Raw genomic sequence first — 13,344 nt, 5'->3', positions numbered from 1 at the left:
TTTATATATATATATATATATATATTCTGATTTTGAAATAAATAATAGAATTAACAAAAACGCGTGTATGCATATGTGTATGTGTGTGTGTGTGTGTGTGTGCGTGTGTGAATTTATTTATTTATATTAAAAAAAATGATTGTTAGGATTAATCATAAAATATAAAACTCTAAATTCATTGAATTTTACAAATGACTTCTCCAAAGAAAACCTTTTAATCCTGTAATGATATAATGAAATAATTCAATATTACTTTCAACATTGCTTTCATTCAATAGTTTCATGAATAAATTATAAAAATAATTAAATTTTAACGTAAATATTGTATTTTGCTAAAATTTTTCCATTCAATAAAAATTTATGTATACTTAGTAATTAGCAAAAAAATTATATTGACGTTTTTACTTAAAGTAAAATATTGAAAAGAGAATTTCACAACATCAATTAATGAATTTTTCGAAATATTTCTAGAAATTCGGGTAAAGCGAAAACTATATTTAATTCTATTCAAAAATCAAATTTAATGAAATTTTTATGACTAGATATTAAAACGTTTGATCAAACGAAAATGTTTTAACAGTTTCATTACAAATTTTGAATTTACTGATATTTAACGTATTATATAAATAGGATCATATATGTATATGCAACTATGAAACTATAATATTCTGCAATAACTTATTATTTTTAATAAGAAATAAAAAAAGTATATCGTTATAAAAATTATAAAATTACATATATAAAAAGTAAATTTTTAGTCACAAAATTTATGTATCGTACAATCCTAATTACAATATGAAAATTTTCTATGTATTCTCAGGTTTCAAAAATATTATTTTTTAATTTATAAAAACTTAATGAAAAATGTTTTCATCTTAAGTAAGCATTTACAATCACGGTCAACGAAACCAGTTTTTGCAAAACTCAACTCATCTTTAATATTATTGAAATCTTGTAGCTAAGTAAAGCAGCCATTAATTAAATACAAAAACTTAAAAGCTTAATCTCAAAAACTCTTGCTCCAATGCTACCCAACGAGTGCTGTATCACCCACCTCTTCTATCTCCTGCTTTCCGAACAATCAAGCTCTCTAGCTCACGAGACATTAACTGGAATATTTACAGTTCATTCGAAATACCAAGAACGGGAAAGGGACTTATCGTCCTCACCCTCGGGCACGGCAATGACGATACCAGCGAGTCTACTACTTGGGGCTGAATCAGTTGCCGTCTATCCAGAAGCGCGTGGTGTCGCTGTCGGCATCGAAACCCACGAGTACATAACCGAGATACCAGCAGGTAGCTACATTGAGTCGATGCACACCCATTCAACACCAGAAATCCAAGTGCATCATGTAGACAACCTAACATTTGACGAATCCAATCTTAGTTACCAGCCACTACGGAGATATGGACCGACTAGTGGCTTCGCTACTTTCGAGACCTGCGCCACATCGGAGTATACAGTAAGAACATTTACAAATGGCTGAACTATTATTTCGGATACCGCGACGTTGATGTTACCAAAGCTACTATAACTAAGGCAAATATCTAGAGATTCCGATTATACACCTTGTATTGAATAATTAAAAATTCTCTATCCATAACTTCCACGAAATAATACTAATTTATTTATAGTATCTTGTTTTATTTTTGAAAACATTAATACTTGGAATTCAATGAGATTATTATTTATTCACTCATCAAATCTAATAATTTCATAAAATTCTGATAAAAATCTGCTAAATTTTTAATATTTGTTATTTTTTCGAAAACGTATTTAAATGGCTAATAATCTTTAACTATTCTACATTAAGATTCCAACTTTATTTCATAATTGATGAGCTAACGGACTAAAATTCTAAGTACTTGCTTTTATTTATAAACAATTAAAAAATTATGCACACGTGAAAGTATTTTTTGGACAGTTGAAAACTCATAATAACATATAATGAAAGAATTTCTAGTCTTATTTATAAATGACCTGAGTATATTACTCAAAATACTACATTATTTTACATTTTTATAATATAAATCTTCTATAATTAATTCTTTAAGTTATAACATATAATTTTTATAAATTAATGTAAATTAAACATCTAATATTTTAATGCCTTGCATAAATTCCTTAAAGATAACTAAAATGTTAAAAATATTTAATAAATCTTTTTTTATATGAATGCCAAAAGTTTTATGTTCTAATTACAATGATAATCTGTTTAAAATTAAAATATTTAAAAATATAATTTACTAGTTTAAAAGTAATATTACCTTCAATGCGATGCCTAACTATAGATTAAAATATGCACATAAAAAATATTAATGAATTTATTTGTGTCTAGTCTTTTATTTTTAAGTAATTATTAAGAATAATGTACCAACTAAAATAAAACAAAATTACTTTCGAATATTAATCCGCTATACATATTATGGATACCTTGTTTATACCTTGTGCATAATAATACTACATAATAAAATGTGTGTAATTTAATAAACATAAATAAGAAACTTTTTGTTTCTATTGAACAAATGATAAAATTGCTATAGTGTTAACAGTACTTATAACACGAATTATTTAAAATTTCACTAAAATTATTTATCTTCCATTATTAAATTTTCATATATATATATATATATATATTCTTTCAGATAATATATATGCCGAGAACATAATTTAGACTTATTATTTATTTTATTAGTTATAAAATATTAGATTATTAATAAAATAATAGTTATAAAATTAAAAAACATAATTTTAAATATAAATTGTGAATATAAGAAAAATGATTTATTTCCTTTCTGGTTAAATAGACGAAATATTACGAAATTATAAATACTGAAATACATAAAAACTATTAATTTGTTATTATTATATTTATATTATTATTCAATATTTTTCATTTTATACAAAATGATGTAATTAAATTAACATTTAAAATGTTATTTATTGCAATAAAATAAAATAAAATGATTACAATTATTGATATATATATATATATATATATATATATATAAGAAATAAACAAACCGTATAATATATAGAGATAGATGATTAAAATTAAACTGAATTGCATTTCAAATAATTAAAATAATAATAATTTACAGCCTATATTATTACAAAAATGGTAATAAAAGTAGTTTAATATATAATTGTTGTTTATCTTATGTAACTAAGGAAAGAGTTTGTGGCAATATATACTACTGCTAATATATCGCTTGAATCACTTGCTCATTAATAAGTTTCTTATTATTAATTTCACTTTTATAATATAAGTTGATATGATAATTCCGAAAATATTAAACTTTTTGTTTAATATTTTCTATATGTTAATTTTTATACATACGCTATAATTTAGCATTTTCTGAACTATAAATTTTTATTTTAAATCGATTTTTATAATAGTTTTAAAACTTATAGGAAAATTTCAATTCTAAAGTATTCATAAGAAATAAATTTATAATTTTTTTAAACTTCTTACTCTATTTGAAATTGAAAAAATGAAGGCTGTTATATATTTTATTGTGTGCAAAAAATAAAATCTACATTTTAAATTTGCTGTAATTTAAAACAGATTGTCCATTTTCTCATTTGATATTGAAGTTTTGGAAGGAAAATGATAATTTCCATTTAATTATTTCAGAATCCGCACAATGAATTAGTAAGCTTCTCCGGTATACGTGTAACAGCAACATCAACTACGACAACAGCGACAATGACGACTGAGCTTCACCAACTCCAACATCGCGAACGACAATTGGATTTTCCTACAAAAATCCTCTGCGATGCTCAGGTAGAAACTTGCCTCGTGAGCGGTAAAACTTTAACTATGCCTGACGTCACCCTGTCGGTAAACGGCAACGCGGATAACCATGGAATATCCGTCACTTCGGAGCAGACCTTCATTCGTAAACAGGTGAATGGCAAGGAAGTGATAACGTTGTCGGTATCATCATCACCACCACTTCTAACGACGATTACAACGTCAAATATAATGACAACCACGACAACCACTACGACAACGCCTTCAATGACAATGCCTGATATCGCCAACACTATGGAAAGGAAACAACCCGAATGCGAGGATGTGATGCTTAAGACATTCAATAAACAGTGTGGGATCATCGTCAATGAAGACGATCAAAGTCTAACAACCAACGGAATGCTCGATCGAATATCCCACGATCTGGACTATTTGCTCAATCGTACGAAAGACGACACAAAAACTGTTGATACAACAAAACAAAAATTACTTTTTCCAGAAACGTTAAAAAGATAAAATTAAAACTAGTCATAATTGGTAACGATAGGAAATATAAAAAGATAGGAATCATTTTTATATTCATAAAACAAATAATCATCGAATTAACATGTTAATCATGTTTATAATATCAAAAATGTACGCTACTGTTTCAATGTAAATATTTGTGTAAACAAACTAGCAAAAAAGACTTTTATTTAATTTCTTATATCTTTGGATTGTCAATAATGTATATAACTTATTAGTTTTTACACAATTTTCACTAACAGATAATAAAATTGGCAATAATATACCATGAGAATAAAAAATCATTGATATAGCATTATTTCATAATTATTTCTTCATTCTATCTTCAACAATTATGTGATTCAATGGATTTTCTTCATATTCATAGAAACGACAAAGAAATAAGATGTTATTGTGTTACGATTACTTAAATGTCGGTATTATGAAAATTTTACTTTTATAATATTATTGATAATATGGATATTGACAATTTGATTATTTTTGGCTTATATAAATATTATATTTATATTAAGTTTATAATTTATAAAAAATAGTAATCTGTAAAAAATTAGTGATAATTAAATATCTATTTTGTGTAATATTAAATTCTATTATTTAATGTCAAAAATACTATTTACAATTGTAAAATATACTGTTAAAAATTTTTTATTATTATGTATTATTTACTAATGACACAATAATTCAAGATTTCTCTAATAGAAGATTATCATATGAATTGTTATTAATAATATAGAGATATTTTTAATATTAATTGAATAATTAATTTCAACAACATTTTTAATTTTATTTTATTTAAAATTAAATTATAATAAATAAAATTTTTGTATAAAGAATAAATAACATAAAAAGATTATTGTAATATTTGAGAAATATGATAAAAAGTTATCTTTAAGAGTTATCTTTAGGAATTATATGCCCCAATTTTCTACTATTTTTAATCCTCAATAATTAAATATATATAAGAAGGAGTATATTATTATATAATTTAATTAATACGTATAAAGATATAATGAATACATTTTATTCCATTCTTTGTCTCAGGTTTACTACTAATAATACTTGATCAAATATATTTTATTTTATATATCATAAATAAATAAATAAATATTTCTATTTTCAAAATATTCCCCTGTAAATATAATATTAAAAAATTGTGGCTTTATATTAATATTTGATATTAACATCATTTATTTAAATTTTATATTGTCTTTGAAGTTTATATAATCATATTGATTATAAATTAAAATACAATGACATATATTTTTATAGAAATTGAATTATTATATTTATGATTACATAAAAATTTTAATATAAATCAAAAGTGTGTTAAATATGTTTTGTAATTGAATAAATATAGTATTAAATAACTATAGAAGTACACGTGCAACTAAAGTAGAAGCAATAATTTCAATTTTATGAAAAATAGTATTTTTAATACAATGTTAGAAATATTTTATCACAATTGGAGAATATTTAACTATAAAGAAAATGAAACAATATTTTAATAATTAAAATAATTAATAAATGTTTATTAAAATTAAAAAGAATAAAACAGTGAATTTTAAGTAATTTTCGTAATTAATGAATTCTCAGCAAAACATTATATAATACAGATTTTATCGTTGCAGTAAATGAAATATTTTATACTGGCTTTATTTTACATCGATTCAAATTCATTTTGAAATTAAAACAATAATTTTTCTTTGATTTCTCCTTCCTATCATGTAGATTTACTGAAGATAAGTATTAAAATTACTTCTAATATTTTATCATATTTGAGATATTTAGATAAGACTATAATTTAACTCTACATTATGGTAATATCAGAAATGTTTAAATAAATAAGTCATATATTTGCATAAATATTATTTTAATATTTCTGAGAATAGTTAATGAAAATAACAGTCAGAACTTCTTTATTTTATAAAATTTAGGCCGCAAATCAATCAAAATATATAATAAACTGCAGCCATTGGAATTTATTATATTTTTATAAAATTATGAAAATTAATATGAGAAAAATACTGTGCATACTTAAATAAAATTAAGAAATTGCATGGCGTTCATATTGAATGACAAGAATTTCAATTTTATTGATATATAATAATTGTTACTTATAATTGATAGATAATTGATAGATATACAATAATTGTTATTGATATAAAAAATATTAATAAATTCTTAGATAAATTAGTCCATGGAATACAATAAACTATATAAATTCATTTTTATACAATTTCTATTCAATGATATACATAACTTTAGTTAAATAATTAACATTTTATACTAATTCTGGCCAATGTTGGCAATTACTCAGTCACCTTGTAACTTTTACAATGACTTCAAATTACAAATCAAGATTAAAATATATTAGCATTTTTTATAAGTTCTTTCTAGTAACATTATGTCATTATAACACATTATTCATAAATCTCAAGTTAATTATCGAAATTCATAATTTTTTATTCGAATTAATTCTTTGATGTAAGAACAATTGATATTATAAGAATTATAATAAAAGATTAATCGAATATATTTTAAAGTATGGTTTTTGTTGTGAAGTGTTCAAAAAAGCAGTGTAAAAAATTTGTTATTATTTAACTATTTTTTAACAATTAAAGTCTATTAACGTCAACAATTTTTTTAATTCTATTTTTAAATTTTTTAAAAAGGTGTGCTATTTGAAGATTTCTATATGAATATCTTGTTTAAAAAAATTTGATTTAATTGCGGCCAAAACTTAATAAAATAACTTAATCACTTAACTAAAACACTAATAAAGTACAAAAAATATATATCAAAGAAAATATTATTTTTTTTATAATATACTATTTAAAGCTTTTCTATCGGTACAATAAATACAATTATTTGCATCATATGTTATTAGAATCAAATAAATAAAATATTAAATAGACAAATAATTATTATTGATCTTCATAAATCTAGAACGATATAATTTCTTTTTCTAACTAAATTTTTAATGGATTATCAAACCCACCAACATACTATTGATAATACCGTTCAAGCATATCATATTAGATTTATTGAATAATGCTTTCTTTGGTAAAATACTTTGAGGAAATCTTATTCAGTGATAAATAAAATAACTAACAAAACTGAAAAAATTAAAATATCATAAATTGTTTATAATGGCATAAAAAATCGAATAAAGTTCAGGTCATTTTCAAATTCATTAAAAATTTTTTATAAATAGTGAGAAATTTCAAAATAATTAACATTGGATTTTAATAATTAGATCAATAAATTTTATAGAAATTCTTTTCAATTATTTAATTAAATGAATTTCAATATAATCGAATTTTAAGTTAGTAGAGACATATCAATAAATTAACTCATATACAAATAATATAAGTTCAATACTAATACTCGTAAGTACTACTCGATATTTTGTAATAATACTAACATAAGCAAATTCATAATTCATAATTATTAGACTTAAAATATATAATTTTATACTAATACTAATATAATTTATACTAATACTGTAAAAGGTAATAAATCAAATTATATATATAATTAAAGATTAAAGCTACAAATTTTACTAAATTTTGGAACTTAAAGATTTTGGGGGAAAAGCGTATTCGACACTTCAATACCTTTATTTATTTATTTATTTATTTAAATACATTTACCCAATAAATAAACACTCAATAAATAATTTACAAAATCCAATAAAAATTAGTATATACAAAATAAATTAATTAATAAAGATAATTTCTATTTATCTTTTTTAAAAAATATAAAATAGGCTATCAATATTTTTCTACATTCAAGAATAAAAAGTAAAGAGGAGAAGAAATATACAAACAAATCTCATTAATTTTATAAAACAAAATACTTTTAATGTGAAACAATTTGATGATTTTTAATTTTACATAATGAAGAATAAAACGTCATTTTATTGAAAAATAAAAGTTATGAATTCCTTTAATTAGTAGAATCATTAGTTGAAGGAAAAAATAAAATATATATTTGGATTTTCATTATAAGTTAACTTAACAATATTAATTTTTTTTTTAATAGATTTGGGAAATATAAAATGTATAAGTAATTTGGATTTAATGAATAATGACATTAATTTTTTAAATTAAAGAAACTTTTATAAATAATATCTTTATATTACCTTGTTAAATAAATTATATTAATAAATTCATACATGACTTTAGATTACAAAAATAACGGAACAGATTAAAAAAACATACATTTTTTTGTAATTTCACATTTTAATTCCATATTTTAATAAATTATCTAATCTTTACAATTAATAAATAAATTAAAGTTAACATCACATATATTTTAGTAACAAAATTTATTAATCATTAATACTTTTTAAATAAGACAAACTTAAAAAAATTTTATAATTTTTAGATCTTACGAAACTGAAAAAAAGAGTATATTATGAATATCGCAAATAAACTTATTCGAGTTTGAACACATACTCACACTCACACACACACACGCGCGCGCGCGCGCACCCATATATATATATATATTTAAAACTATAAATTTTAAAAATATGATTAAAATAAATGTTGTATATAATTTATAGAGATATTTCAACATAAATAAATTAGTGTGATTTAAAATTAAAAATTAAAAATATACTTTGTGAAAAAACATAAAAAATATTATATTCTGTATAAAATTTATTTAAAAATCTGAAAAAATTATTGGATCGTTTCATCCAAAAATCTACCAAAACAAAAATAATTATTTCTAAATGATTTCATTCAACCTTAAACAAATTCATTGAAATTTATCCCTCAATTATGAAAACTTATAATACTATAGTTTATCTTCTGTGTGTATATATGTATATATATATATATATATATATATATATATATATATATCAATATTATATACAATATAATATGGGAATTACTGATTTTATAATAATTTGTAAAATATCCAAAATTTGTTTCAATGGTAAGAATATTATTAATAAGAGCAACATAAAACAATATTGTAATGCATTGGCTTTTATTTAAATTGACAGTTGAATAATTTGGTAATTTGTAACATATAATTTCAACTTATAAAAAAGCCTACTGGAACTTATATCTTTGTATTTATATATGGAAGGAGAAGCTTAGTACGGCTCCTACGTATAATTTAATTATGTAAATAAAAATAGGACAACATCGATCAAATATTTCCAAATTTATAATTGCAACGTCAATGATAATGTATAAGAGCAATAAGCATAATTTTGTTGTAAATTCCAAATTACAATTAAATTCTGCTTTTTGATTTAGATATCTTTTTTGCATTAAGATAGCGTAATTATAAAAAACATCTCCATGAAAATTATTGAAATCAGCGTGAAAATAAAAAATATATTTAAATCATTATCCTAATCGAAATTGTAAATGTACAATCTTGCAAAATTGGAGAGATTAAAACAATGTTCTCATCTGCATGCTTTTCACAATTTTTTCTTTCTATAAATAAGTAAGTATATAAATTTTAATTTATATAACAAATTATTCGAAATATTATAATTTAAACAATATTTAGATAAAAATATAGTAACTTTATACAAAAATATATTGTAATGTTACATCGATTGATAAAAAATATTAGTTACATAAAAAACTGGTAAGGGAAAAAGCATTTAACATCGAGTTCAATAATTTTTTTAATATTCCTTCGTTGTCCAATTATTAGCGCGCTATTTATTTCCATGTATAAAAAAAAATAAAATTTTTGTAAGAATTTATTATGTATAAATTAGAAAAGAAAATATAAATTCCATATTGAAAGCAAACGCGCCATAGGCTTAAACTATTTTATTTATGTTATCACTGTTGTCGCTTTTTATTACTCCTCGTTCTCCCATGTTACTCCTTTGCGCTTAAAGCAATTTAATTAAAAAAACATATTTCGTTTATCCTGATACTTTTCACTCGCTCCCGTACGATTGTTCTATTATGATTTATCATATTTTACAAAGCTATACATCCAACACTTTGTCTTACGCTTGCGCCAAATAATCACTATATTCAAAATCATCGAGACCAACCATATTTGCAATCCTATTAAACATATAATATCGCTGAGGGTTTATTACTCGTTTCGTGCTTTATGAATGCATGCATGCGTTAATACATACATACCTACATACTGGATGCACACATGCAAACATGCATACATACATGACCGTATACATTACGCGAACGCAGACCGACACACCCAATTCTACAGTCATGCATATTCATTTGTGTGTAACATATATAACAAAAATTCTATAATTTTTTTGCTTTCAATTGGAATAGGTAAATTAGGTGAATCATTATATCGTAATTTTTCTTATTCCTTTTTCTCACACACTCTTACATTCTCGATTGCATATGCATAATTTTGAATTTCTATTTTAAACTCTCATTAATCGACGCCTATATTTCACACTTCGTTCTTCTCTTTTTTCACAATGTCTCCCTCCCGTCTTGGCCCAGCGCGTATCATTGTAAATGCAAGAGACGTAACGAGGTCGATGTATTAGCTCGTTCTATACTCGAATATAGCTATATGACTAGTTTTCTGTATTGACAGTTCTCTTAAAAATATAATTATTTACAAGGATCTCTTTTTTCAGTTGTCTCTTCCTTATTCTTATTCAGTATCCCTTCCCCTTGATGTCTAAAGCATTGATTTGCCTCTAAATATTATGTTATAACTTTAACTAATTTCGTTATATCCAATTTTATTACTTTGATTTATACACTTTTTGTTTACTTAAATATTCATCTATAAAATGAAAGCTTTATAATAAATAAGACATTTTGTTAAGTAAGAAATAAATAATAGTATAAGTAACATTTTTACTATTTATGTTGATATTTTAAATAAATGCTTTTAAGAAAATATATTAAGGATCTAGTCGGTAAAATAAGTCATTTGAAAGAATCATGACAAATGAATAAATAATGTTAATCTCAAAGTAACGCAAGGAATTCGTATCTTTATCTATATTAAATAATCGGTCATTCCTTGTTATAATTGAAGTATCACGTATACTATTTGTCAGTTGAAAGAAATAATATTTATCTATATCACATGGTTTGATTGAATTAAACAAATTAGCAAAGCATCGAGTTTCACTTTCTAAAGAAAAAATAATAATTATTGGAGAAAAAGGAGGAAGAGACAAGATGAAAAAGAGTAATTCTTTTAATAACCTTGGTTGCATCACATCGATAATACCAAAGTTTGCGCTGCTCCCGTGGCTATTCTCTTCGACAAAATTTATTGCCGTAAAATTTTTTTGGGAGTACTCCTAATACATAACTTTACATTTACGTTAAATCTATCATTTTTTAGCGATTTCATTCAGACGATTCGCACTGGTGGCCAAAAAGGGTTTCTTTCTTCCATTTGCTTTGTGCGAGAGTTCTGTTTTCTTATTAGTATTATATTAATATATTTTAATTCACTATTAAAAAATGAGGACTGCACAGAGCGCCAAGATTTACAAAATATTCTTTATATGTAATGTTCTGGAACGGAACAATGTGAACATCTTAATTTTTATTATCTTAAGATGTACCTAATATTCTACTAAAATTATGTAGACAAAAATTCTTTTATATTATACTGTGTAGATATCTTCTTAATAAACAACTTCTTGAAACAAAGATATTTGCGCGACAATTATTTTATAATCGATTTCACTACTCTAGAATTTCAAACTCCTTTTATATAAATAAATAACCAAAATTTCTCGACATTAATTCAGAAAAAATATATTAAGATATTCTCAGTCCGTTCCTATTGCTAAATTATTCTGGTCCAGAACTGCACGTCGATTCGAACGTTTGTCAACTCAACTTGCTTTTATTTTAAAATATACACTAATATCACAAACTCATGATATATAAATATATATATTAAATAAAATAAAAAAAATTGAATATATAGTTTAGTAGTTAATATTTAAAACTGATCAACACTTAACATTGGTTTATAATTTAAACATTAAAATCTTCAATAATTAATTTTTTAATAGCAATAGAAGTATAACATATTTTAAAAGCATCAATTTAAGAAGCATCATAGATGACTAAAAGTATACAAAAATGACAAATAATAAATATTAAAATAAGTGTCTTCTAAATATTGAAATTTAAAAAGGATTAAGAAATTAAATAACAATATACAATCACTTCATTTTATAAATAAAGATCATTATAATAAAATCCTGCAAATAAATAATGAATGTAAAAAAGAACAAGCGTAACGTATAAAAATTGCTTATAGCATAATATTGATAGTATATAAGTTAAACATTTTTCGTACCTACCCGAAGTACAAAAACTAATTATTCTGTACCGTATAAAACAAGTAAACAAAACTCAGGAACGTTCGAATCGTCATGGTCACCCAGCACTGATCCCTACTGATGCTGGTTTTTCTTAGCAAGGAGACAAAAAAAAACATCATGTAATGCAGATTCGACGTTAAAAATAAATCATAATATACATATCGAAGCAAGCCACGGGGACCTTCTTTGCCATCTCCCTCTTCTTTCTCCTTCTCGCATCTAGCATATCTTTACAACAGGGAACTCGCATTAATTTTCAAATCCAGAACTTTGAATAGTAATCAATAAATACTTATTAATAAATAATGTCTGATAAAGTTATTTTTATAATATTCATAAAATTTTAATAATTCAAAATTTAAGGTAAATTAAGTCAAATTATAATCATGGGCCATAATCTTTATATTTATTTTACCTTAAGTTTTCACTTTATAAAATTTATAAATAAACCTCATATTTTAGTAATTATACAGTAAAAGAATATATAAGATAACCAATCAAAAAACAAACCAAGTAATGTAATATTTGGTACCGAATTTAATATGCATTCAAATTCACAAATCTCTTATTTCAATGTAATTTAGCACACACCTATAAATGCTATATATTCAATACAGCTTAATTTTATAAAACTTTTACTGTATATTACTTACTATTTTAATTGTAATATTAATATTCAGTACTGCCCCATTTATTTACTATTTTTAGTGCAATT

General features: G+C 23.1%; 1 protein-coding gene across 1 annotated transcript in view; it reads left to right on the top strand.

The window, feature by feature from the left end:
- The window catches only part of LOC105361402 (uncharacterized), a 102,347-nt gene extending 98,071 nt beyond the window's left edge, over nt 1-4,276 (top strand). The window contains exons 21-22 of the mRNA XM_011498566.1: nt 1,125-1,465; nt 3,641-4,276. Coding sequence (XP_011496868.1) covers nt 1,125-1,465; nt 3,641-4,276 — 977 coding nt within the window. The remainder of the gene's footprint in view (nt 1-1,124; nt 1,466-3,640) is intronic.
- Nucleotides 4,277-13,344: the final 9,068 nt, after the last annotated feature.

Source organism: Ceratosolen solmsi, unplaced genomic scaffold, assembly GCF_000503995.2.
Source record: "Ceratosolen solmsi marchali unplaced genomic scaffold, CerSol_1.0 scaffold30, whole genome shotgun sequence".
NCBI lineage: Eukaryota > Metazoa > Arthropoda > Insecta > Hymenoptera > Agaonidae > Ceratosolen > Ceratosolen solmsi.
This window is presented reverse-complemented; position numbering and strand designations above follow the sequence as displayed.